Source organism: Lissotriton helveticus, chromosome 4_1, assembly GCF_964261635.1.
Source record: "Lissotriton helveticus chromosome 4_1, aLisHel1.1, whole genome shotgun sequence".
Taxonomy (NCBI): Eukaryota; Metazoa; Chordata; class Amphibia; order Caudata; family Salamandridae; genus Lissotriton; species Lissotriton helveticus.
This window is the reverse complement of record NC_136063.1, coordinates 1,534,277,970-1,534,303,415: the sequence shown is the minus strand read 5'-3', so window position 1 is coordinate 1,534,303,415 and position 25,446 is coordinate 1,534,277,970. Positions and strand designations below refer to the sequence as shown.

The 25,446-nt window shown below is 46.1% G+C and overlaps 1 protein-coding gene across 2 annotated transcripts in view; it reads left to right on the top strand.

Annotated features, from left to right (window-relative positions):
* The window catches only part of PIEZO2 (piezo type mechanosensitive ion channel component 2), a 1,179,452-nt gene that overhangs the window by 816,160 nt on the left and 337,846 nt on the right, over positions 1-25,446 (top strand). For both annotated transcript variants that reach the window (XM_078688152.1, XM_078688151.1), the window contains one exon: positions 23,608-23,768. In XM_078688152.1, the coding sequence (XP_078544278.1) occupies positions 23,608-23,768 (161 nt within the window). The remainder of the gene's footprint in view (positions 1-23,607; positions 23,769-25,446) is intronic.

The window sequence follows — 25,446 nt, the reverse complement described above, 5'->3', positions numbered from 1 at the left end:
CTATAGGCGCTTCACGGAAGCAAACGTGTTTGCTTTTTGAGTGTCGGAAAAATACCTGCAAATCTTTGGGGAATACCACAAAACTTTGGACTTCAGTCGCAAAGTCATCTACAGCCATAAACATGTATGTTTACAGCTGAATATGGTTCCAGCTACACTTGTCAGGATACAGGAGTCCACAAAAGGATATGCGGCAGGGATAAATGGTTATACTACTGTGTAATTATGTGGCACACAACATGCAATTGCTTATTGATAAAGCACACTCAAGGTTTGGGGTGTGGCAAGATCGCGGCATGGTTTACTTTGAGAATTTGTGATGCCCACAATTTTGTAAGGTTGCTGACATTCGCAAATGGCTCTCCCGCCCCTTTCCCATCAAGTAAACGAAAAAAAAACAAAGGACTGGAGTGATCCCGCCTCCCCTTTCAGAATAAGATACTGAAAAGAAACACACAGAACTTTGCAGTGGTTTATGGAAAGGGATTTCTCTATGTGGTAAAATGTTTGCCCCTTGGAAAAAAAGAAAAGTTAAAAAAGGGCATTTGCAGACTAGATTGCCTTTTCCCAAAGAGGATTTGTAAGCTGTGTGCAATGCCATATTAGGAAATGGCAAATGCCTCATGACATTCCCAGGAGCATTTCTGGAAAGCTCCAATCAGCACCATTTTTCAGGTGTACTAATGGGTATATTTGTGAATTCCCAAAATTTACCTCTGAATGTAGGAGTATGTACACGTGTAAATAAGCAAATGTTTTCACCAACGGACCCACCTAGAAATGTCTACATATTTAGCCCTATCTCTGGATTTGTGAGTGTGGATATGACACCATACTGGTGACATTTTCGTAATGATGAATCCTACTTAACAAGGTGCAATTTAATTATTTCTTATTTTGTAAATAAGATATTTGACTTCACACGCCAACAGTTTCTGTGTACCTCAGCCGAGTAGTGATTCACTGGAATCTACCCAGGTAATTCTGGAAAGAAAATAAAAGGTTGTGCTCGTCTGCTTCTATTCTAATGTATCATAATGCGTTCAATAAGCCAAAATGAGTTGAGTATTTGTGGAAACAGGTATGAGAACGGTATACTTAGCAATCAAGTCCCTATAATTGCTTTCAGAGCGAGAGTTTTTGCAGGACAAATGGAATGCTGATGAACTGAGATTGTTTTTGCTGCGGCTTCTCCAAGATTACAGGCCTCGGTGCTTTTATGTCTGGCCTACACTATTGTGAAATCTAGACCGCAAAAATGTTTATTGGCTTCCAGCACATTTCTACTTCTTCGCAGCAGCTGTTTCTTTTCCTTTTCAGTTTAAGTGATTTTTTAAAGTGCTTTTTCTAAAAGAAGCAATAACCGCTTACAAAATGCAGTAAATAATATAACACACATATTCCCCAAGTAGAGCAGAATAGCTTTGATATTACTCAGGCCCATCGGCAAACTGATGGCCCCTTTACACTCTAAATGAAACTGCGAGTAGACATTTAACTTATCAAGAAGTGCCACTGCGACAGCAGGACTCAGCCGGCTGTAAATGTTCACCGGGAGCTATGCCTTGCCTCGTTTTAGTACACAAAAAGGACCATTCAATGGAAAGGACACGAAAGGGAAAAAGAAATATCATTTACAGCTGCGATAGGTTTAACTTTGACCAACCTTGATCGGGAGGGAACAGTACAACAGAAGGGGTACACATGGGGCGCAAAGAGGGGGGAGAAATGAGGGAGCCCATGCTTGACACATGAGGACAGAGAGAGCTCAGAGAGGGGAGGGAATAGACAGAGCATGGAGAAGATGGCAAAGAAAGTATCCCGGAAGTTGCTGACTGATATCAAGCTACCCGTCTATTTTCTGAGGAAAATATGGTTTTTACCTAGTGCAAAATACCACTCATGTATGTCATTACATTTATGTTTCATGATGCTATCTAGGTCAGAAGCCATCTGTCATCCTTTGATCTCTGACCTATGGCATGTAACTTGATTTGAATTGATGTCATGTTGGAGTTTTGTGATTTGATTCCCAGTGATGTGAACATTATAATAATTAGTGATTTGAAAACGTGTACATCTTAGAATCTCTATGCCAGTGAATGTTGGCAAGTAAGCACACACCTGCGAGGCATCAATAGCTCGGAAATGGGTGGGTAGCATAGATAGAAGGGAGCATCACACTCAATCCCTCACTCAGGGTACCAAGACATCTTCTTTCCTCCTTCCTCACCCACACGAGTGGGAAATAAATACTATTCTCGGGCTATGTTACCTGAGCAGTGCCTCATTTGTAAAAAAAAAAATGAAGTGCCGGGGCCCTTCTCGGAAGGCCACTGCAGCTTGCATCCCCATTGCCTCTGCCAGCCTGCCAATTACAGTACCAATATAACACCTAACCATCGCACTCATACAAGTGAAAATGTTGACTACTTCAGGCCAGACAAAGCCATAATAATGGAGTGAGAGGCTGGTATTATCTATTTTCATAGCGAATTGACTTAATAAACCGTTACTGTGCTCCTTTGAAACGTAAACAGACAGTGTCACAATCACTAGTGCCGGTGCTGACAATTAAGTGCCAGTACCGAGCACCGGAAACCACTGGCTCAAATTGAGCACTGTACCTGAGGTATGACACGGAGCTGGACAAATAATAGGGAAGGAGATATGAGACCCAGTGGAGTGGAGCAGCAGCATTATAGCTGAGGGTGTCAAAATCCCAGACTGTAAATTGTGTAGGTATCACCTGCCAGCAACTATGAACCCCTCGGTGCATTTCAGCAGGGCAGTATTGAATTGCCTTGGGTGATATTTCCAGGGTTAAAGATAGAACTATTGCCCTTGTGTTACTAATTGCCCACCAAGTAAGCACTACGTCTGCCCACACCATCATGTCCTGCCCTGCTTGGGAAACAAATGTCGCTGGACTGTGGCACATGAGAAAGAACACTTTGTGAGGACAAGAGGGAGGAATGGTTAAAGAGGTCTGAATGAGTGGATGAGCAGCACAGGTAGCATGCTGGGGACTGATGGGATGGCTCTCACTCCTCGATGAGCAGTATGGGGGTGGGCTATGTATGTCTATATAGGATATTTATAAAGTGCAACCAGATATACCTCAAGAAGAGGTGTCCCTGCACTCAGAAAGCCTGCTGTGCACAAAGAGAAGCAGAGGTTAACTACGCTGATTTAGATATTTAGATCTAATAAATACGTTTTAGGATATTTTCTAAACTGTGTTTGGTTAGATTAGGAACGGATGGGAAGAGGCATCCTTTTTCAGACTTTTGTGATAATCACAGATAGCATTCTTCTTCCAACTCTGGTTTTCTTGAATTGTGAAACAGCCAGCTGAGTTTTACAGAAGAATCTCAGGGTCCTAGTTGGATTATATTTGAAAAAGAGGCTTTACAAAAACGCACAGCCTGAGAAAGGTATAGGAGAATTATGCCACAATCCCAGCACCAGTCTGGCTGCCAAGTTTAAGACGACTTGAAGCTTTCTGATGGATTTTTTAGGTATTCCAAAAAGTAGAGTTTCCATAATCGAGCTATGAAAGAATCTCAGTTCAAACCATCGTTTTTTTAAAGGCATCAGGAAGCAAATGGAAAATCTTAAGCATAATACATGTGGAAATCAGCTTGTTTCTAAGTGGAAGAAAAGATAATTTAGAGTAAAAAATAATTCCCAAGATTTCTCGTGGGGTATTTCCATTTATAGTCATAATAAGAGAAATTTATAGAGCGCGCAGCTACCTCAACTGAGGAGTCCCGGCTCTAACGAGGATGACAGCATAGCAGAACCAGCAGAGAACTAGTCTTTTCGGGTAAACAGCCAGGTCTTGAAGGCCTTTCTAAAATCCTGCTCAGAGTGCATCATACGAAGTTGGAGGGGCAGTTCATTCTAGTATTTATAGGTTCCCACCTCGAAAGTTCTGCCCCCTATTCTCGCTTTGGCAAAACGGGGAACACTTAGGTAGCGTTTCAAATTGGACCGCAGCGATCTGCCCTGAAGGTAACGGCGAAGTTTCAGCCTCAGATACTTAGAGCCTCTTCCCTAGTAGGCCCAGAAGTCAAATGTGAGGGCCTTAAATGCAACTCTCTTGGCCACAGGGAGCCAATGAAGTTGCCTGAGGGGAGGGGAAATATGATGCCAGAGGGGGACCTTTCGGACCAGCCTAGTCGCTACATTTTGTACTATCTACAGCCTATGGATCAAGCCACTGGGCAGACCCAGATAGAGTCCATTGGCGTAGTCAAGACGGGAGGTGATTACCGCATCCACCACGGTTTAAACCCTGTCTCTGGCAAGAAGTCGATTAATTTCCTAATCATCTTCATCTTGCCAAAGCAGACCGCAGAAACATGGTGAATCTGCGTGGAAAGGGATAGGATATTGTCCCAACGGACGCTGAGATTCTTGACCGAGTCCTTTGGGGTAGGAGCTGTTCATAATTCAACCAGCCACACAAGGCAGCTGGGGGAGGGGCTCCTTTGTTGAAAAACAGAACCTCCGACTTGTCGGCATTGAGCTTTAAAAAATTGCTACTCTTCCAGACGGAGATATTTTTAAGGCACTCTCTAAAAGAGTCAAAGGCTGATGCCGACACTTCCCTAAAGGAAAACATCAGTTGGGTGTCGTCCGCGTAGGATATCACCTTGATCCCAGTGTTGGCGATCAGTTCAGCCAGAGGAGCCAGATAGATATTAAATAGAAGAGGATAAAGGGCAGAGCCCTGGGGCACCTCCATCTTAGAGGTTTGGCCTCAGAGGAGAAAAGGTAGAGAAAGACCTGCTGGTCTCGGCCATGGAGGTAAGACGTGACCCAGTTCAGCGCCGTCCCACGGATGCTAATTTGCTTAAGCCGATCAAGCAGGATGAAATGGGACACTGTGTCAAATGCTGCCTACAGGTCAAGCAGCACCAGAATGGACGCCGCATCCCCCATCCACCGCCCATCGTATGGCATCAGCCATCTCAATCAGAGCCGAATCAGTGGTGTGGCCAGAACGAAAGCCAGACTCAAGAGAGTTATGCAGAAACCCGTTAGATTCAACAAAGGCAGCCAACTGCTGATGTGCTAATTTCTCTAAGATTTTAGCCAGGGCTGGGAGGAAAGAGATGGGCCTGAAGTTACTGGCGAATTCCGGATCGGCGTTCGGTTTCTTCAATATGAAGAGGAATTTAATTTGAATTTAAAATTTCTTATAGAGCGCTCATATACCTGCGGTTTCTTGGCGCTATTACTGACAGGATCCTAGTTAAAAGCTGGGGGAACCGGAGAGTTATTATTCGAAAGATTTCGTGAATAGGTAGGTCTTAAGTTGTTTACGGAAATGTGGGTAAAGAGAGATGGTGCGGAGTCCGAGGGGAAGGGAGTTCCAGAGGGTAGGGGCGAGGGTGGCAAATTTAGAGCCTCCCCACTTCTTTCTCCGGTAGCGTGGGATGGTGAGGAGGGACTGGGAGGCCGAGCGAAGTTCCCTGGTGGGGACGTAGGAGACAATCTCGGAGGAAATGAATTCAGGTGCGAGTCCGTGTCGGGCCCGGAAGGTGATGGAAGCAAGCTTGAATTCAATTCTGGCTCGCACAGGGAGCCAGTGAAGTGATTTCAGAAGCGGAGTAGAGTGGTGAAATTTGGGGAGTTTAAAAACCAGGCGGGCCGCCTGGTTTTGGATCTGTTGCAGGCGACGCAGACTGTAGGCGGGGATGCCGGCATACAGGGCGTTGCCGTAGTCCAGGCGGGATACCACCATGGCCAAGATGATGAGCTTTAGGGCAGTGAAAGTGAAGAAACGGGACACCCTACGTATAGTGCGCAGTGAAAGAAAGGAAGAAGATACCACAGAGCTAACCTGGGAGTGAAGGGTGAGTTGAGAATTAAGTTTTATGCCAAGTGTTTTAACTGAGGAAGCAGGGGTAGGAGGAGGGCCAAGAGCAGGGGGCCAAAAAAGAGGGGACCAGGGGCTGGATGAACCACCCGTCAACACCAACTCGGTTTTGTCGGGGTTGAGTTTAAGGTGGTTGTGGTTCATCCAGTCCCTGATGTGAAGCATAACAGATTGAAAGTTTAGAATAGAGGAAGGAGAAGACAGATTGAAGACAAGCTGGAGGTCGTCCGCATAATTAAATACGCCGACCTCCATCTGTTGAAGAGAGAAGATTAGGGGAGCAATGTACAGGTTGAACAAGAGAGGAGAGAGGGAGGAACCTTGGGGAACCCCGCACTGAACTTTCCGGACGTCCGCCGTGAAGTCACCCAGTCGAACAGCCTGGGTGCGGTCGCTCAGGAATGAGGACAACCAGACCAGGGCGGTCCCCCCGATCCCCGCCGCTCCGATACGGGAGAGGAGGATGGTATGGTCGACCGTATCGAAGGCGGCTGAGAGATCGAGGAGCACAAGAGCCTGGTGCTGATTGGTGTCCATACCCTCCCTGAGGGTGTCCAGGACCGACAGGACAACGGACTCCGTAGAGTGTGCGGGGCGGAAACCGGCTTGACGGGGGGCAAGGGCATCATGATTCTCCACAAAGGAGCTCAGAGCGCAGGTGACGTGGCGCTCGAGCACCTTGGCCAGGAATGGTAAGAGGGAGATAGGCCGGAAATTGGCGGGGACAGAGGGATCTGCCCCGGGTTTTTTTAAAATGGGCACAATTACCGCGGATTTCAAGGGTTTAGGGACGATGCCTTGAGCGAGAGAGCTGTTAAGAAGATGAAGGGGAGGGTCAGGACAGGAAACAAAAATATGACGGAGAATGTGAGCGGGACAAGGGTCAAGAGGAGAGCCGGATTTGACCAGGGGAACCAAGGTGATCAGGCTCTCCCTAGTGATAGGGGGAAGTGAGAAAAGCTCGCCCTTAGGGGGGGGGCATTGGGGGTCGACAAAAGAGGAGGAGGGTGGCGGGATGTTAGCCTTGATGGTGATGATTTTGTGAATGAAATAGTTGTTGAGGGAAGAACAGAGTGCTTCGGAAGGGGCCGGCTTAAGAGTAGTTCTGTCCGAGAACGCTAGGTTGTGGACGATGGTGAATATCTCCTTGGACTGGTTTTCCGCAGCTAGGATTTTGGAGGAGAAGTAAGATGTTTTTGCCTCCAAGATGTCTTTTTTATACTGGCTCATGATGTTAGTGTAAACCAGTTTCAGGGTGGGGCAGTAATTTCTTCTCCATGCCCGCTCCGCGCGGCGAACTGTTAATTTGGTGGTCTTAAGCTCTTCGGTGAACCACCGATTGGCGTCCTTGTCGCGTTTGGAGGTAATGCGCTTGAGCGGGGCAAAAACGTCACGTCCGTTGGAGAGCCACTGATCTATGGCGTCGACCTGGGAAAGAGTGGGAAGACCCTGTAAGGGGGGGAGGGACAAGGTAAGGAGGGAAGAGAGATTCTCCAGGTTAACACGACCCCATGATCGGACCCAGGTGTTTTTAGGCCGGGGGGGCTTAGCTGGAGGGTGGATAGGAAGAAAGAATGAGATTAGGTGGTGGTCCGACCAGGAGCAAGGGGTAATAGAGAGTGAATCCACAGGGCAGTTCAGGGACCAGATCTGATCAAGTATATGACCTTTGATGTGGGTGGGGGAGGAGACGTGAGGGAGTGAAGCGTTTCGGAGAATTCCTTGGAGGATGAGCACTCCGCGGGATCGGAGGGCCAGAAATTAAAATCACCAAGGAGCAGAATGGAAGAGTTGTTGATTGTGATGGTGGCCAAGACCTCCAAGAAGTCGGGAAGAAACTGTGAGGGGGACTGAGGGGGACGATAGGTGAGAAAGCAGGTCAGGGGGGGGGAGGTGGAAACCGTGCGGATCACCAGGAATTCTGTTGTCGCGATGTCGGGTAAAGATAGCATTTGAAAGGGGAGACTGGTGCGTGCGATGACCGCCACGCCACCCCCGGCCCTGCCCTTAGGGCGATCCGCCCTGAGGGCATAGTAGGTGGCCGGTAGGGTGGATAGTAGGGCAGGGAGGGAGTCATCGCAGAACCATGTCTCAGTCAAAAAGAGAAGGTCTGGAGCATGGAGATCCAGTAAGACTGAAAGTTCATGTGCATGGGCAACGGCAGACCGGGTGTTGTGATAAAAGGCTGTGAAGGCTTTGGGGGTTGATGGGGAGGTGCTACGAGACCCGGAAGGGGTGTCGACTGTAGGGGAAGGACAGAAAGAGGAAGAAGCAGAAGAAAGACCAAGGGAGGAGATGCGAGAGCAGATAGAGTCCGAGATGGGCCAGGGGCCCTGGCAGCAGCGAAGTTGGTCGGGGGAATAGATGATACGTGGGGCAGAGTGACTAGCCCCTAGCCCCGGCCGGTCACGGACGAGCGCAGACGAGCTTGCCTTAAGCGCGCCTTCGGCGCGCAATCGTCGCGCCCGCTGCGCTCGTCCGCTGCGCTTCCTGGGAAAGCACATTTTTATACCACTGGTAACCGGCCCACGGGGTGGGCGTGGCCTCGTAAGGGGGCGTGGCCTCCGCGAGTGATCAGGAAGTGGCGGCAAGTAAATGATTCTAAAACACAGAAGTACACAGATGGATAAAAGCAGCAATAGCACGCACTCCCGGCTTCAGCCTCAGGAGGTCTGTCAATTAACTCCAGCGCTCGTAGTCAGCGCTTTAAATAGTGAATTCGGGGTGGGCGTGGCCTCGTAGGGGGGCGTGGCCTCCGCGAGTGATCAGGAAGTGGCGGCAAGTAAATGATTCTAAAACACAGAAGTACACAGATGGATAAAAGCAGCAATAGCACGCACTCCCGGCTTCAGCCTCAGGAGGTCTGTCAATTAACTCCAGCGCTCGTAGTCAGCGCTTTAAATAGTGAATTCGGGGTGGGCGTGGCCTCGTAAGGGGGCGTGGCCTCCGCGAGTGATCAGGAAGTGGCGGCAAGTAAATGATTCTAAAACACAGAAGTACACAAATGGATAAAAGCAGCAATAGCACGCACTCCCGGCTTCAGCCTCAGGAGGTCTGTCAATTAACTCCAGCGCTCGTAGTCAGCGCTTTAAATAGTGAATTCGGGGTGGGCGTGGCCTCGTAGGGGGGCGTGGCCTCCGCGAGTGATCAGGAAGTGGCGGCAAGTAAATGATTCTAAAACACAGAAGTACACAAATGGATAAAAGCAGCAATAGCACGCACTCCCGGCTTCAGCCTCAGGAGGTCTGGAGAAGCACATGTTTCCAGGCAGAAGGAAAAAACCCTTGCCTGAAAGAGGAATTCCAGATGGAAATAAGGTAGGGATTGAGCCGTTCTGACAGCGCACTGTATTGTCTATCTGGCCAGGGGTCACTAGGTGACCCCGATATGCATTTCTGCAGTTCATCCAGGGAGGCCTCAACAGAAATTGTGGCGAACTCCGAAAATACAGGCAGCTCTGGCTTAGGCCATCTATAGCGTTCACCTCCCTAAAATGAAGGTCTGCAGGGAAAGAGGCATAGATCAAAGATATTTTCTCCTCATAGGCAGTGAATAGTCCAGCCTGAAAAGCAGGGACCCCAGAGCACTTCTTCAATATATATCTTCTTAAGTGTTGAAGGCCTGCAGATACACTGTAAGAAAGAGACAGATTATGCAGCCTATATGCATAAGCTACAATGGCTCCATTCTTCACCATGAAGTCAAAAAAAGGCCAGACCAAAGTATTTGTGTGTGATTTCAAGATGTTTTAGTAAACACCATAAATCTCCCTCACAAACCCTTGTTTATGATAGAGATGAAGGAGAGCAGGGCAGTGTAGCATTATAGGCTGTTATTATAAGGTTAAAAATAGAGAATGTGCCTTTAAGAGCCCAGAGACAACCAGTGCCCCATCATGCTTTGCAGGTGGCAGTTGTTTCAGTTCTTTTTTTCTGGCATCTGCTAACAGGAACCTGGAGCATTGAGCTCAGCCTTTTTTAGGCTTTTTTCCCTCAAAAGCCTCTACAGAAAATGGATACATGCCTTAATTTGAGGTCTTTCATCTCTCCCTGCCCTTTTCTGTTGTTTTCTGACAGAAAAGTGAAGTGTTTTGTCAAATAAAATGCCTTCATTATTTGACAAATGCCCATGATGTGGGAGACAGAAGGCCAAAATAGACCCTCACGAGGTCTGTATTGTCTGTCTACTATCATCTCATGTTTTTGACGCATGTCATAATTGTAGGAAATCCTCTCAATGTACCTTACGTGAAAGGCAGAAGATTTGCATTTATAGGACCGAAGAGAGATGATGCCAACAAACAGCCTAAAGGTGAGACCTCAGAGCAACGGGGAAGGTCAATCTTCCACTAGTGCTCTTTCTTCAACATTTAGAGGACGTAGGAGGACTGAAAAGAGGTGTTCTGGCCAAAAACAACATCAGTCCTGGTCAACGTCGAGATCATCGATGTCGATGCAAGGTACAGCTCTGACTTGTTCACCGTCAAATCTGGCTCAATGCTCAGGAAGCGACTTCATTTGTCATCGAGGCGACCTTAGTCGATATATCGGAAAGCCATACACTGTCGACTCACAGGCTGCGATTAAGAAGTGCATCATCATCAGGAAGGAGTGGCTCGACATCGAGGTGTTAAGGGAGGTAGACGTCGAGGAGTGGAACAACTTCAAAAGATCGTAGTAAAATGTCAATGTCGAAGAATTTCTCGATATCAAGGAGACAACAGGAGACAAGAAAGAAGAGAAGAATATATTCCTCACCAGACTCTCAATATTCTAGAGTGTATTCACCCTCTGCCATTCTAGTGTCATCATCTCTGTCTCCTCATCCTACGTCACCTGCTCCATCTCCGTCTCCTCCTCCACCACCACCACCGGCACTCCACCTCCTCAACCATTCTCGCCTCTTCCACTGCCACATCCACCAATAGCGCCTCCTCCAGTGACTCCAGTTCCACCTAGAGGCACTCCAGCTCTGAGGATAGGTTGCGCTCTCAAGCGTGCCACCATTCTCGCCATCATGGCCATCATAGAGCTAGGCACTCATCAACATATTTGCGTCCTCTCATCGATGACATAGGTCTCACCACATAAGACCTAGATCAAGATCTGACAGAAGAGGATGTATGACATCACAATGCATGCTTTCACAACGCATGCCTTTACAACGCGGTTTTCACAACGCATGCCTTTACAACGCATAGTGCTTTGGGGCGCTGGATAGTGAATTGTTTAATTTACTATTCCAACTCCAGTCCCCGTGGATAGTAGGAAAGGTGTTGGATAGTAAATTAAACCTAAGTTCTATCCTAGAGCGCCCCCCAGCACAATGCGTTGTAATGGTTTGCGTTGTAAAAGTTACGTTGTAACGGCACTGCGTAGTAAAAGTTGCGTTGTAAAGGTTGTCTCCCGACAGAAGACATATAGATACTTTCTCCACAACTACAGGAGTATATTCTCCAACTTCGTCGGACACTCCACCACCTCGTTTCTTCCCTGTGGATGACATTATAGCCTTCCAAGAGGTCCTGGTATGAGGGGCAGCTAAACTGAATATACAGATGTCGGTACCAACACCTTCCAAATCTGTGGTAATCAAGACACTCTTCCTTCACCCACTCCATTAGGAGGAAGCATTTCTCATTATCTGACAGAATGGCAACACATCAAAAAAGACGCCTGGGTTCTGAATATTGTGCAAAATTTATATTGTCTCAGGTTCACCAACATGCCACTGTCCAGTCCTCCAAAACCGTCCAATTTACATCTTACATTGCGACTGTCAGAAGTCAACATCCTCTTACAGAAGAAGGCAGTGGAATCCGTTACCCACAGACAAAATGGGGACAGGCATTTACTCTAGGAACTTCCTGGTGAAAAAGAAAGACAAAAATGAATTCAGTCCCATACTCGATCTCAAAATAGCCAACAAGTTGATTCAGCAAGATAAGTTCCGGATGCTGACATTACATCAAATAGATCCCCAATTACACCTGAAAAATTGGCTTTGCTTGATCAACCTTCACGATGCATACTTTCACATTCCAACCATCAGAAAGCATTAACAACTTTTAAGGTTCATTGAGTACAGGACCATTATCAGTACATGGTGCTTCCATTTGGACTAAAGTCAGCACCTTGAACATTTTCAAAGTATATGGCAGTGGTGGCAGCCCATCTGAGAAAGCACAGAACTTTCGTCTATCCATACCGAGACAACTGGCTCATAAAGGCATCAATGTCTGAGGAAGCCCAACTTCATTTCAATTGAAACTGTGATCTCCTTCAATGCTTGGGGCTTCATGTCAACCTCAACAAGTCCACCCCAACTCCAGTTCAGAATTTGCCTTACTTGGGAGCCTCCATCCAACAGGCAAAGTGTGTCCTTCGGAGGAGCGATGCTTGTCAATCTGTCAGAAATGTCATACTCTTATTAAGGTATCTCATCGAACAGTAAAGGCAGTACCATCTCTTCTCGGCTCGATGGCCTCATGCATGTTCCTCATCCTAAATGCTCACATCCACATGCGGCCTCTCCAAGAATGACAAGAGGACCAGTGGGACCAACTGACGGGCAACTGGGAAGGCAAGATCAAACTGCCCATATATGCAAAACAGTCCCTGAATTGGTTGTAACCTCCAACCAGTCTCCTGCAAGGCATACCGTTTAACCAACAGGTCTTTTCTCAGACCATTGTGACAAATACATCACTACTAGAATGGGGAGCCCACATGGATCATCTCCGGATTCAGGGCACATGGTCGGAGAGAGAGATGACTTACCATATGAAACTTCTAGAGCTCTGCGCAGTTCATCTAGAGCTCAAGGCCTTTCACCCATCATTCATGACCACAACCCTGCTTGTCCAGACGGACAATACAACCACCGTGTACTACCTCAATAAGCTGGGGTGACGAGGACCAAAGCCTTGTCAATAAAGGCCCAGGCGATTTGGAGATGGTTCTTAACCAGGAACCTGAAAATCATGGCAATTCACCTCACAGGTGTCCAAAATGTTCAGGCAGACGTTCTCAATGAAAAACACAAATGGGTCCTGCATTATGTGGTTGTACAAAATATCTTCCAAATGTGGGGCACCCTAACCATCAACTTGATCGCCACTGCAGAAAACAGAAAATGCAGCGGCTTTGCCTGCAGGTACTACCATCCAGGGACACTGGAGAATGCCCTATGGATCGACTGGTCTGGCAAATTTCTTTACACCTTTCCACAGTTTCCCCTGATCCAGGCAGTCAAAATCAAGCTGCGCCACTCGAGAGCCAAGATGATCCTCATAGCTCTAGAGTGGCCACATCAATGGTGGTTCACGGACCTGCTTCACCGGTCAGAGCATCCACATCTCAAGCTGCCATGCAGACCAGACCTACTAACAAAATTCGGAGGCCAGGTGGTTCACCCCAATCTCTCCTCCTTAAATGTGGCAGCATGGCTCCAAAGCTAATGCAATTTGACATTTGAACCTGCCACAAGCCTGGATGGAGATCCTCAAGAAGGCTAAGCGGCCTTCCACCCATTCCGCATGTGCCTTCAAGTGGAAGAGATTTTGCATTTGGTGTTCCGCTAAGAACGTGGACCCTTCTATGAGACAAGAAGATGCCATTCTTCCATACCTTCAACACTTGGCTAATTCTGGCTCATGATTCTCCCTATAAAGATTCTCCTGGCAGCACTTGCCTACAGAAAATGACCTTCACAAACCTCTTTTTGCAAAATCCTTGTGATAAAGGATTTTTTTTAGTAGGGTTGAAGAAGGTTTTCTCTCCCATTAGACATCCCTCATCTCCCTCGGAACTTAACATAGAGCTTTCATGCCTTATGCAGGATCCCTTTGAGCCAATTCACAAAGGCTCCTGCAACATCAGTGCACAGGGTTAGCGAGATCCAAGCACTATGTTCTCACGAACCATGCACAGTGTTCCATTCCAACAAAGTGGTCATGAGAACTCACCCGAAATTCCTACTCTAGGTCATTTCAGACTTCCATGTCAACCAGACCATCTCATTACCTACATTCTTTCAGAATCCCTCTACTCCAGTGTAAAGAATTCTTCATTCCCTGGATGTGAGGAGAGTTTTAAGATTCTATCTCGACAAATCATGGAACATCCACAGGTCAAACCAATTATTTATCAACTATGGTCCAGTCCATACGGGTTTAGCCACTTTCAAACAATCTATTTCCAGATGGATATTTTCATGTATCCGGTTGTGCTCTCAAAAAAGCTATCAGAAAGACTGTCAGCTAAACCTAAAGCACACTCCACTAGAGGTAAAGCGGCTACTGCTGCTGTAATGAGAAATATCCCTATAGCGGATATTTGCAAAGTAGCCACGTGGAGATCAGTTCACACATTCACCAAACACAATTGCCTAGACTCTGATGTGAGATCCGACACTCAAGTAGGGCAGGCTTCCCTCAGAAATCTATTTGCTTAAAGCCTACCTAAGTTGATCCTCTGTCTTCTTCAACGTTGTAAGTGGGGATGGGATTGCCACTCAATTCAGCGCTTATGAGTATAAATGGAAATCCCCTTTGAGGCAAGGAATAGTTTCCTACCTGTAACTCCTGTTCTCTCATAGGGGAATTTCCACAACAGTCATAAGCAACACTCTCTCCTCCCTGGTGGAATGCACAAAGGAATCCATGGAATTTACGAGTTATCATGCAGTGCCTTAAAGAACGAACTGATGCAACTGACACCTGCTGACCTTGATGGCATAATGGTGGTCTCTAGGTTCTAAAAGGCAAAGTCTCTATTTGTAACCTAACAATGACAGCTACACTGCCTCGCTCTCCTTCATCTCTATCACAATAAAAGGTTTGTGAGGGAGATTTATGGTGTTTGCTAAAAGATCTTGAAATTGCACACAAATACTTTGGTCTGGCCCTTTTTTGACTTCATGAGGAAGAATTCAGCCATTGTAGCCTATGTAAATAGCCTGCATTATCTGTCTCTTTCTTAAGTGTCTTTGCAAGCCTTCTCGAAGAAAGGAGAAAGTCCACACCTAATAAGATCTATATTGAAGCTCATGGGTCCCCACATGTGGGCGAGACTATTCAATGCTTATGAATATAATGGAAATACCCCCACAACACAACAGGAGTTACAGGTAAGAAACTATTCCTTTTTTGCGGACTCCACTGAAATGGGAGGAAGGGACACATTTGCAGACCATCCTTTGTGACTCCACACGTGTTGATTACCAAAAATGATTACTTTTGTCTTATGCCCATTCAGGTCGAGTCGATTGAACCACTTCCAGCTCGAAATGTTATTCATGCAGGTAGTAATACAGTCGGGGTCACCATTCAAGCTCAAGATCAGCTGTGAATTATCAGCATAGATGCAGAAACAATAACTAAAGTCTTTTATTAAATTAGCCAGGGGAGAGACATACAGACTAAATAACATGGGACTCATTGCGGAGCCCCGATGCATTCCCACTGCTGTGAGAATCATAGTAGAATGAAAATTACCTATCCATACAGTCTGCTTTTGACCATCTAGGAAAGATGAGAAACATTTAAATATGGTGCCGGTCACCCCACGAACTGCCAGCCTATTTAACAAAATGGCATGAGAGATGGTATAAAAAGTGGCTGACATAAAGGAGTACAAGAGCCGCTCAACTGTGTTTGTCCAGGATTAAATTAATATAATTTCTTACTTTAGCCAAGTGCCTTCCTGAAACCTGACTGAGCGGGTTGGATGAGCTGATTATCCTCAAAGAAAGCTGCCAACTGTTTATTGATTACTTGTTCCAAACCTTTGCCCATCATGGAGGGTACTGATAAAGGACAGAAATGAGCCAAGACTAAGGGGGCAAATGAATGGTTTCCTTAGGAATGGAATCCCAATGGCTGACCTCCATTGCAGAGTGACTACCCCCAACCATAGGGAGGAGTTACAAAGCTCCTGAATTACTGGTAACAGAGTCACGAAAACATTTTTCAGACAAGAGACTGGACAGGGGTCAAGGTACTAAACAGAGTGGTTGGTCCAAGTTGAAAAGATGTCATCATAGGAGACCATTGTAAAATGGAGTCAGCTAACTGCAGAAGAGGCTGAAAGGCCCTGAACTGGAAATGACACAATGCAAGATGGGCTATCCACCCCCGCTTCTAATTTAATAAAACTTGGCTAGATTATTGCATATTTCTTGTGAGGCATTGATCTGACTGATTGTGGTCTTTTGAACGCCTCTATTTTAAACACCTCCTTTGTAGTGACCTTTGATTGTGAAATTGTGATTTAACCAGTAGCGTCTGTTTTTTTATATACTTTTAATTGGTGTGTTAAGCATCTTTCAACAGCTCAGTAATGAGTTTTTGCCAAGCCTGTTCAGTTTTTAAACAAATGTGTTGATGTTAATGTTATTGAAATTTCTAGAGTGCAACTTTTACCTGGAGGTGTCCTGGCGCTTACTGAAGTCCTATCGAGGCCTAAGCAGGGGACGAGTGTTGCCCTAATATTAGAGTTGCACTGATGCAGGCTGTTAGATCTGACTCATTAATACTGTTGCTACATCCCCACCCCTTACTGGTAGCCAAGAGCATGGCCATGAACATCCCCACCACCGAACACATGAGTTTTGTTCTCACTGGCCCTCCTGCATTCCCATGGTCACTCTCGAGGGTGGGACGGAGACAGTCTCTGGTCTGCAAACTCTGGTACAGGGGGCAGGTTCCATGGGTGGTCAGTAACAATATCAGCTGTTGAAGTGAGCAGTCTCAGACCATGTTCTTCCAACTTGGACTCCATTTAGTATCCAGCAGCTTCATCATAGAAGATTGTGGTAGAGAGATTTTTGTTCTTCTCCTAGTGCTTCAAATGCCAGCATAGGATATGTTTTGCATTGCAGTTCAGCCACTGTTTTCTTAGGTTGAAGTCTATCAGATAGCCAGCTGTCTGGTTGCGCAAATAATTCTTGTGGCCATTCTGAAAGCATCCCTGGGAATGCATTCTGCCTATTGCTTACTATTCATTCACTTTGTACTTTCGTAACTTATATTTTCTGGCTTTTTATTTGCTGGCTTTTTTTGTTTTAGGCTGTCCGGCATGTCTTTGTCCCTCTGAGGAGAAAAGCTTGTATTCTTCCACAAGTCCTCGTTATATTAAACAGGCTTTTACATTTTGTTCTTATCTTGCAACATTTGCTGTGCATTCAAAGACAGAGGTCAAATGTCAGGCTCTCTCTTCTGAGGGAGCTTGGTGTTTACTTTTCTTTCTCTGACTTCAAAGTGAGAGGATGTATGTGGCAATCTTGCTATACTGGAAAATAAAGGTTTTTTTCCAGCACACAACAAAATGTAAATGTATGTTATTATTATTATTATAGGGCATTTGTAAAGTGCCTGGTGACGCCACTGGCGTGTCCCCGCGCTATGATAAGTGAGTGGTTGCTGTCCCCCCCTCCCTCTAAGGCTACCTGCTAAAAAGGTGAGTTTTAAGCTTTTTCCTGAATAGGATTTCCGATGGTTCAAGACGCAGTTCTGGTGGTAGGACATTCCAACATCTGGGGGCTAGATGTCTGAAAGATCTCCCTCCCATTCGCGCCTTCCTTACTCTGGGAACCCTTAGTAACCCAGTCTGAGAGGAACGTAGGTTGCGAGTGGGCTCATAATGGGTCACCAGACTCTGAAGTGGTACAGGAGCTTTGCCACTCAGAATGCGATGGCATGTTGAGAGAGCCTTGAACTCAACCCTCTTCTCCACAGGAAGCCAGTGGAGAGCCTGAAGGGCGGGTTTGGAGGGTGACCTCCTGGGGAGCCTGAGCACAAGCCGCGCTGCGGCATTTTGAAGCACTTGGAGGCGACCCATGACCTTGCCCGAGGCCCCCAGATACAGCAGATTCCCATAGTCAAGACGCGAGGTGACCAAGGCGTGCACCAGGGTCCTTCGAGCAGAGATGGGAAGCAGGTCTAAAACGTTCCTTAAAGCTCTTAGGACACCGAAACACATCCCCGTCACCCGGCTAACCTGGGGACCAAAGGCAAGATCTTTATCCAGCCACACGCCAAGGTTCCTGACCTCTAGGCAAGGAATGGGGACCTCCCCTAGGCAGGGTGGCCACCACGCCGACGACCACGCAGAGGGCCCGCCCCCCACCACTAGCACCTCGGTCTTGCTACCGTTCAACTTTAAACAGTTTGCGGACATCCAGGCTGCAAGGTCTTGCATGCAATTCCTGAAGATGTCCGCTGCAAGACCGGGGGCACGCGATAGGGAGACGACCAACTGCGTGTCGTCGGCGTAGGACACCAGGCGAAGGCCGTGTCCCTCCACGATGGCCGCTAGGGGGGAGACATAGATATTGAATAGGGTTGGGCTCAGGGACGAACCCTGAGGCACGCCCTGGCCCAACTCAATCTCCCTCGAATAGCATTCACCCAGCCTGACCTGGAAGCACCTGTCAGACAGGTAGGACTTGATCCAGCCAAGCGCAGCACCAGTAACACCACCTTCATTCAGACACTGTAGCAAGGTGGCATGTGCTACAGTGTCGAATGCTGCGCTTAGATCGAGCAAGATCAAAGCCATGGTTTGGCCCTCATCCACGCCCTGCCGAAGAGCTTCAACCGCCACAAGAAGTGCCGATTCCGTCGAATGACGGGGACGGAAGCCAAATTGCGAGTTGTGGAGTAGCGAAGCCTCCTCCACAAACTGCATGAGTTGCACATTGGCTATTTTTTCCGCTACTTTGGCCATGTAGGGCAGGAGGAAGATGGGGCGGAGGTTGTCAAATTTCTCAAAATTCACATTGGCTTTTTTTTTGCAGGGAAAGTACAATTGCTTGTTTCCAAGCTTTGGGGACACTCTGGGACTAGAAGGAGGAATCAAGTAGATGGCGGACATAGGGTTCAAGTACCTGCAGACTGCCCTTGAGTCGACTGGGAGTCGTCGAGTCTCTTGGGGAGCCGGATTTTATTGACCCACAGATACGAATTAGATCGTCAGTAGGCGGGGTGGTAAAGGAGATGAGCTGTTGTTCTCCTTTATTTTTAGCACCCTCCCCACGTGGGAGACAGATATTAGCCCGCTGGGGGAAGGAGTTGTAGATGTTGATGACCTTATTAGCAAAAAACTCTGCAATACGGTCGCAGCCCTCCGCAGTGCAGAGCTTCGTGGGCCACACAGCAGGCTTCCCTACAGCAATAGATTTGTAGATTGAGAAGAGTTCCTTGGTAGACTGCTCGGCTTCTTCAATCTTAGTGCAGAAGTACACTGATTTGCCCTTTCGTAGCAGCTTATGATAGCTACGCCTGCAGTCTATGTACTCTGCTTTGGCGGAGGTGGAATAGGCTATCCTCCATTGCCTTTCAGCCCTTTTGCACGCTGCTTTAGCCACCCGCATGTCCTCATTGAACCAGGGAGCAGATCTTTGAGCTCGACCCCCCATTTTAGCCGCACCTAGTGGAGCCACCAGGTCCAGGGCCTCCGTAATACGTCGGTCTAGGTTGGAATTAATATCTTCCACACCCACACCACCGGGATGACCTTTCGCAATTAATGCCTGATTGAATAGAGTTTGGGAGAAAGCTGCCCATCTCCGCCTAGGGTGTTTGTCAGCAGGAGGATCGATCGGAGCAGGTTCCTGACTCCCAATGGTGAATGGGATGAGATGGTGATCCGACCATGGGATGGGGACTGGGGTCTGAGCTTCCACTCGATTCCAGTTTGCGAAAACTGGATCAAGAAGGTGACCCAAGTTATGGGTAGGGTGTTGTACCTTCTGTTCGAACTGCAAGCTTGCCATTGTAAGACAGAGATCGTTTGCTGCCTTGTCCGTTGGGGTGTCTAGGTGTAAGTTTAGATCACCCAGGACTAGAAATTTGTCCGTGCTTAATGCAGCTTCAGTGACGTCTTCCACTAGTTTCTCAATAAAGGCTGTGGGAGGGCCAGGCGGGCGATAAATCAAAAGGCCTTTTAAGGTGGAGTTACCATTTATCGAGATAGAGAAGGCGCCCGCTTCACTACCCTCAATGTTCGTGCGTACCAGCTGGCATTGGTATTCCTGTTTAGCCACTATGGCTATGCCCCCCCCTCTCCGTCTTATTCTGTCTAGTCTTTGCAGACAATAGCCCTCTGGGATGGCTTCGATGATTTCCGGCATGGAATCCAGATCCAACCATGTTTCCGTAAGGAAAAGTAGGTCCCATTGCTTCCCGGCAAGGAGGTCATAGATATCAAGGCAGTGCTTCCGTAAAGAGCGTACTTTCAGCAAGCCGCACAGCAGGGGGTGTCGGGCACTGATTTTAGTTTCCCCTGTGCAGAAGGTGAAACTGCAGTAGTTGCAGCCCGCGCTGTTACCTGCCTCCATGCTTTGTAAGCAAGGTCCCAGATGGTCACGACGGAGGAGAAGAAGATCCTCTCGACTCCAGCGAGTATGTGCTGCAGGAGGGCCAGGGGTTCTGGCCCTGGGCCGCAGTCGGCCGCGGACGGGCGCAGACGGGCTTAACTCAGGCGCAACTCCGGCACACCTTCGTCGCGCCCGCTGCGCTGCCTATGTAAATGAACTGTGTATGTAAATGAACTGTGCTAATTTTTCATAATATATCAGAATTAGGAAAGCACAAATGTAGCCAATGTTTTTGTAATTCAAAAGTGTGGAAACAAATATTTGAATAAAATCAAAACAAATCAGTACACAAGTTGATGCCATACCCACATCTTATTGTTTGTGTGCTGTATAGTTTTATCAGTAAAACTGTAATGGTCATTCCAATTTAAAATGTGTTGTCTGTAATGGCAGTGCGCTACCACATCTTGAATACTCCACACTACACCACCACACTTTACATCACTCCACTCTATGCCGTTACATGTCACTTTACTCTACCCCACTCTGCAACACTCTGCGACACTCTACTCCCCTCTCCGACACTCTACTCAACCCCACGCCACCACACACCACTTCACTTCACTCCTCTCTGGGCCACTTTAACCGAGGCCACTCTCCTCCACTCCATGACACTCCACTCCAGGACATTCCACGACACACTATGCCGCTCTACTCCACTCTACAACAGTCCATTCCACTTATTCCATTCTATGTTACGCCACTCCACTCTACGTTATGCCACTCCACTTTGACACGCAACGCCACCCTACTTAACTACAGTCTACTCCACTCTACTCCACTCTGTGCCTCTATAGGCCACTCCACTCTACGCCACTCTAGGCCACTCCACTCTATGACTCTAATCAACTCTATGAATCTACTATACTATACACCATTACATGACACACTATGACACTCTACTCTACGACACTTTACCATGCCCCTCCACTCTATGCCCTTCCACCATACTCCACTCCTCAACACTCCACAACACTCCAGTCCAGGTGACTCCACGACACTCCACGACAATCCATTCCACTCTTTTCACCACCACTGCACTCTTCACCACTCCATGCTACGACACTCCACTCTATGTCACTCACCTCTATACCATGAACTTTTAGTCATGCTTAACAGCAGCCATTCTGGTGTACAACATGGCTAAAACACATTGGCAAAGCCAGTAGCTCTTGAATAGGTGTGACCTATTGGCTTTTCCAATCCTTGTTTCACTTCCCCTCCAGGGCAACCCTACTTAGTTTCCCTTAAAAAATACGCGGTCCAAAATGTCAGTAGCCCTTTCATGGAAAACAACAAACTTTTAACCTGCAGAGTGCAGTTAAGGTAAACACTGTAAAAAGAAAATGTCCAAAATTGTCAAACTTTCTGGAAAATTCGATACTGGCAAATAGTAGTAAATCTTCAATTGCAACACTCTGTAACTGGAATACACCACGTCATGCGTCAGAAAATCAGTAAATATTTATTTTCTCCAAGAAGAAGTACATCGAGAAGGAAAGATTAGGGTAGTGTGGTGAACACTGAAACAAAAAACGACGTGAAAATTACAAACTGATAAAACCATGTACTAGGCATTAATCCAGGCCACATCATGAACTACTTCTGTTCATTATTATGTTAATCTTAATGCTTGAAGATATTTAATGAACCCTGAATAGCTTTTAAACCATTTGGCTGCAGGAGCTTCCAGAGCTTTGGTGATTCCGTCGAAAGTCGGGACATATTGTTTAATTCAAACTGGCTGCTCTGTGCAGCGTTGTGGCTTGAGTAGCCCAGGTGTGTCGCTTCTGAATATGTAAGTAGAAGTTTACCACTGGTCTAAAGATCAGCCAGTCCCATGCATGTAGCCAAGTGGCTGGAGCTCATATTAAGAACATATCAGTTAGGGAGATTCATTCTACTTCAGTGTGCATTTTTGCCACATTACACACAATTTGATACTGTGAACATCTAGGGAAGCATTAGCAATCTAAGCATGTGCCTCAAAAAGCAAAGAGCGGCACATAAAGGACCCATTGATCCAAAATGTCATAATTTTTCATTATGTAGAAATGAAAGGTAACAGAAATTCATGCTGGCCTCAACCACCATGTCCACAAGTCAGAGGCAGTTTCTATTGTAAAACATTCCTGTCAGTGACTCTATTTTCTGATTTGTTTTACTTGGGAGCATTCAAGGATCTATAGAAAGGCAACAACTAATTTATAAAGAATAAGTGTCAGAGTATATCAGCTGAGAATTCTAATCCACAATGGAAAATTATTTTTAGTGATAGAAAGGTTTCCTGAAAAGTGCAAGAGAATATATCTGTGTAGGACCTAAGACCATGCTCACAGAATTTTACTTTTTTGCGTGTTTATATGTATGGACTTGCAGTAGTGTTTCTTTTTTTGAGAGCACTTGTTTATTAAATTCTCACCGTATATAAAACCAAACACAGTTTGAAGATAATTTAAACCCATTTTGCAGATTGTAAAAGCACCTTGTACTCACATACTGAATCGCAATTAGGGATGGCTATAAAAAAGGCATTCCTTCCTAATTGCAATTCGGTACAGTGTATGCTTTAATGGTTTACACCCGCAATTGCGTTAGCAACCATTGATCAGTTACCAAATCTGAAATAAGTAGGTTACTGATTTGCAAATAGGATTGGGTTGCCCTGGGACATTTACTCCTTTGTGATTTGTGTTGGATGACCTCAGGGGAAATGGGGACCAGGGAGGAGGTGCAGGCAATGTTCCATCTCTCGGTCCTGTTTTGTGATTAGCAGCTTTGAGGTGGACACATACAAGAGGGAGGTCAGCCAAGGTACACATAGGAAAAGGCACTGTATTCATGACAGAAAGTCATTAAATCTCAGTTTTATTCACTCATTCATTAAATAAATTGGCTCTCTAGATCCACAGAAACCACCTCTCTCAGAGAAAGAAGAATTTACATTTTTTTCTCTTGCTATTTTTCCTTCTGTTGTTCTCAAATAGTGAATATTTCAAATTAAACGTTAGTTCAAGAAATAAGACATACGAGAGGATATGTTAGGTTTTATTGAATTGTTTTTTCCTAAGGAAGTGGCTTATATCAGTGTATTTGAAAAAAAGTCTAAATCCTTGCTGGAAAAGCAGATTGAAATACATCTGTCTAATGCATAAACTTACCACGTTAATGGAGCTTTACAAGTGTCAAATCTCAGTTATGTGTCCCACCTCATAGTTCTAATTTATGCGTAGACAGATTAAATATATTATCTTTCTGTGTAGTATTTGAATATGTTCAGTTTTTCAAGAGGTTAATGTGTCTTTACAAAATACTCTGTGTTTGTCTTTCATTTGCAGATCTAAAGAACAAATGGCATCTTGTGATTGACCGTCTAACTGTGCTTTTCTTAAAATTCCTGGAATATTTTCATAAACTCCAGGTGTTTGTGTGGTGGATTTTGGAATTGCATATTATCAAAATAGTTTCCTCCTACATCATTTGGATCACAGTGAAAGAAGTAAGTAGTATTTGACAGAACAAGCCACCTTAAATTGCTTGATGATTTTTCAGAATGAATGATTGTATGAGAGCACTATGTCCACCCAAATAAAAAGAGGATAGGATTTAGGCATGTGCAAATTCAACCTGCTTGGGATGTACGTAGGATCAGAAAAAAGCATATTCCATTAAATCAATCGCCTCCATCAGTTTCCAGCTGAAAAGAGGATCAGCATTAACTGTCTCCGCACAATGCCTGGGATTATTCATATTTTACCTTGCTTTTCAAGGCTACCATATCCACACACAACAAACCAATAGGATGCAGATCTGCCTTCAGTAAGTCACATAGATCTATCCATTTTGAAGGCATGCTTGTGAAAGCCAAAAAGGTAAGGATGTCATTTGTGGTCAAATTGGTTAGTTCTTACCAGTTTTGCAATTTGAGTAGACACATAGGGACATGCTTGTTCACACAGTATGAAACACTGCAGTCCTGGTTGGGGAGAGTATTGTGCACTCTCAGGTGACTTTGGTGTCATTCACCACATAATAAATCTGCATAATCTGTATCATTAGTCAGCATAACGAGGTGTTCAGATACCATTCTCGGGTACTCTTTCAGACACATGTTCATTTCTCTCCAAAACAAGTTGTGCATTAGTTTTTAAGCCAGTGGTGGTTCATGGAGTTTTACTCAGTGCAAACTTCAACAGGTGTAATTACCCTGGCAGGGGAACAATCTGGTTTCATTAAGCTGTTCACCATCATGCTAAGTATTGTACTAGTATCTGATTATTTGACCGTGACAAATGTGCCAGAAAGTAGGATTTCTATATTGTTAAAACAGCAGTTTTCAGTTCCAACCTGAAAGTCAAGGATGTCTAATAGGTATTCATTCAATTAACTAAGGGGCATAGTTACAATAACTGGCGCATCCCTGCAAATCATCAGGGATGCGCCACTTATTGTGCGCCACAGCTCCGCCATCATGGATGCGCAACATTTACAATGCGGCACACCATGGGGCAAAACCGGCACAGATGCGTCACGCATCTGTACCGTAAAAGTGATGCATTGCTGGAGTTGCGTCACAAGCGCGACGCAGCTCCAGCAATGCTCTGGGGGCTCTATCTAGTTAATGCTGCGTCAATCCTTACGCCTGCTTCAGGCAGGCGCAGGGTTTTGACGCAGCATGGGCCTAAAAGTGACTGAGTGAAATCTTGTAGATTTCACTCAGCCACTTTTAGGAGGTGTTCCTGCACCGGACGCCCTCCCCTGCACAGGAACGCATACATGTGGCGCAGGGCATTACAACGTGACGCATCTCCCAGATGCGTCACGTTGTAAGTATCCCCGCACCATGGAGCAGGATTTGCGCCGCCGCTGCGTCACAAAAGTGACGCAACGGCGGCGTAAATGAGGAACAAGAGGCTTGTAAATCTGCCCCTATGTGTTTGGTATTCATGGCCTATGTGTAATTATGCCAAAAGACGATGGAATGATCTTGGGGGTAGGATGGTAGTAGAGCTTTGTTTTCTTATTGAATCTCCCTTTAAAATATTAGCTACTCTCTTCATGTAATAATGAGGTATTTCTACTCTTAGTTTAGATCATGCCTTGAAGGATCATTCCAATGTTTTGAATATTAAAACGCATACTAGTTAGTGTGCCCTAAGGAATAACTGTACCTGAAT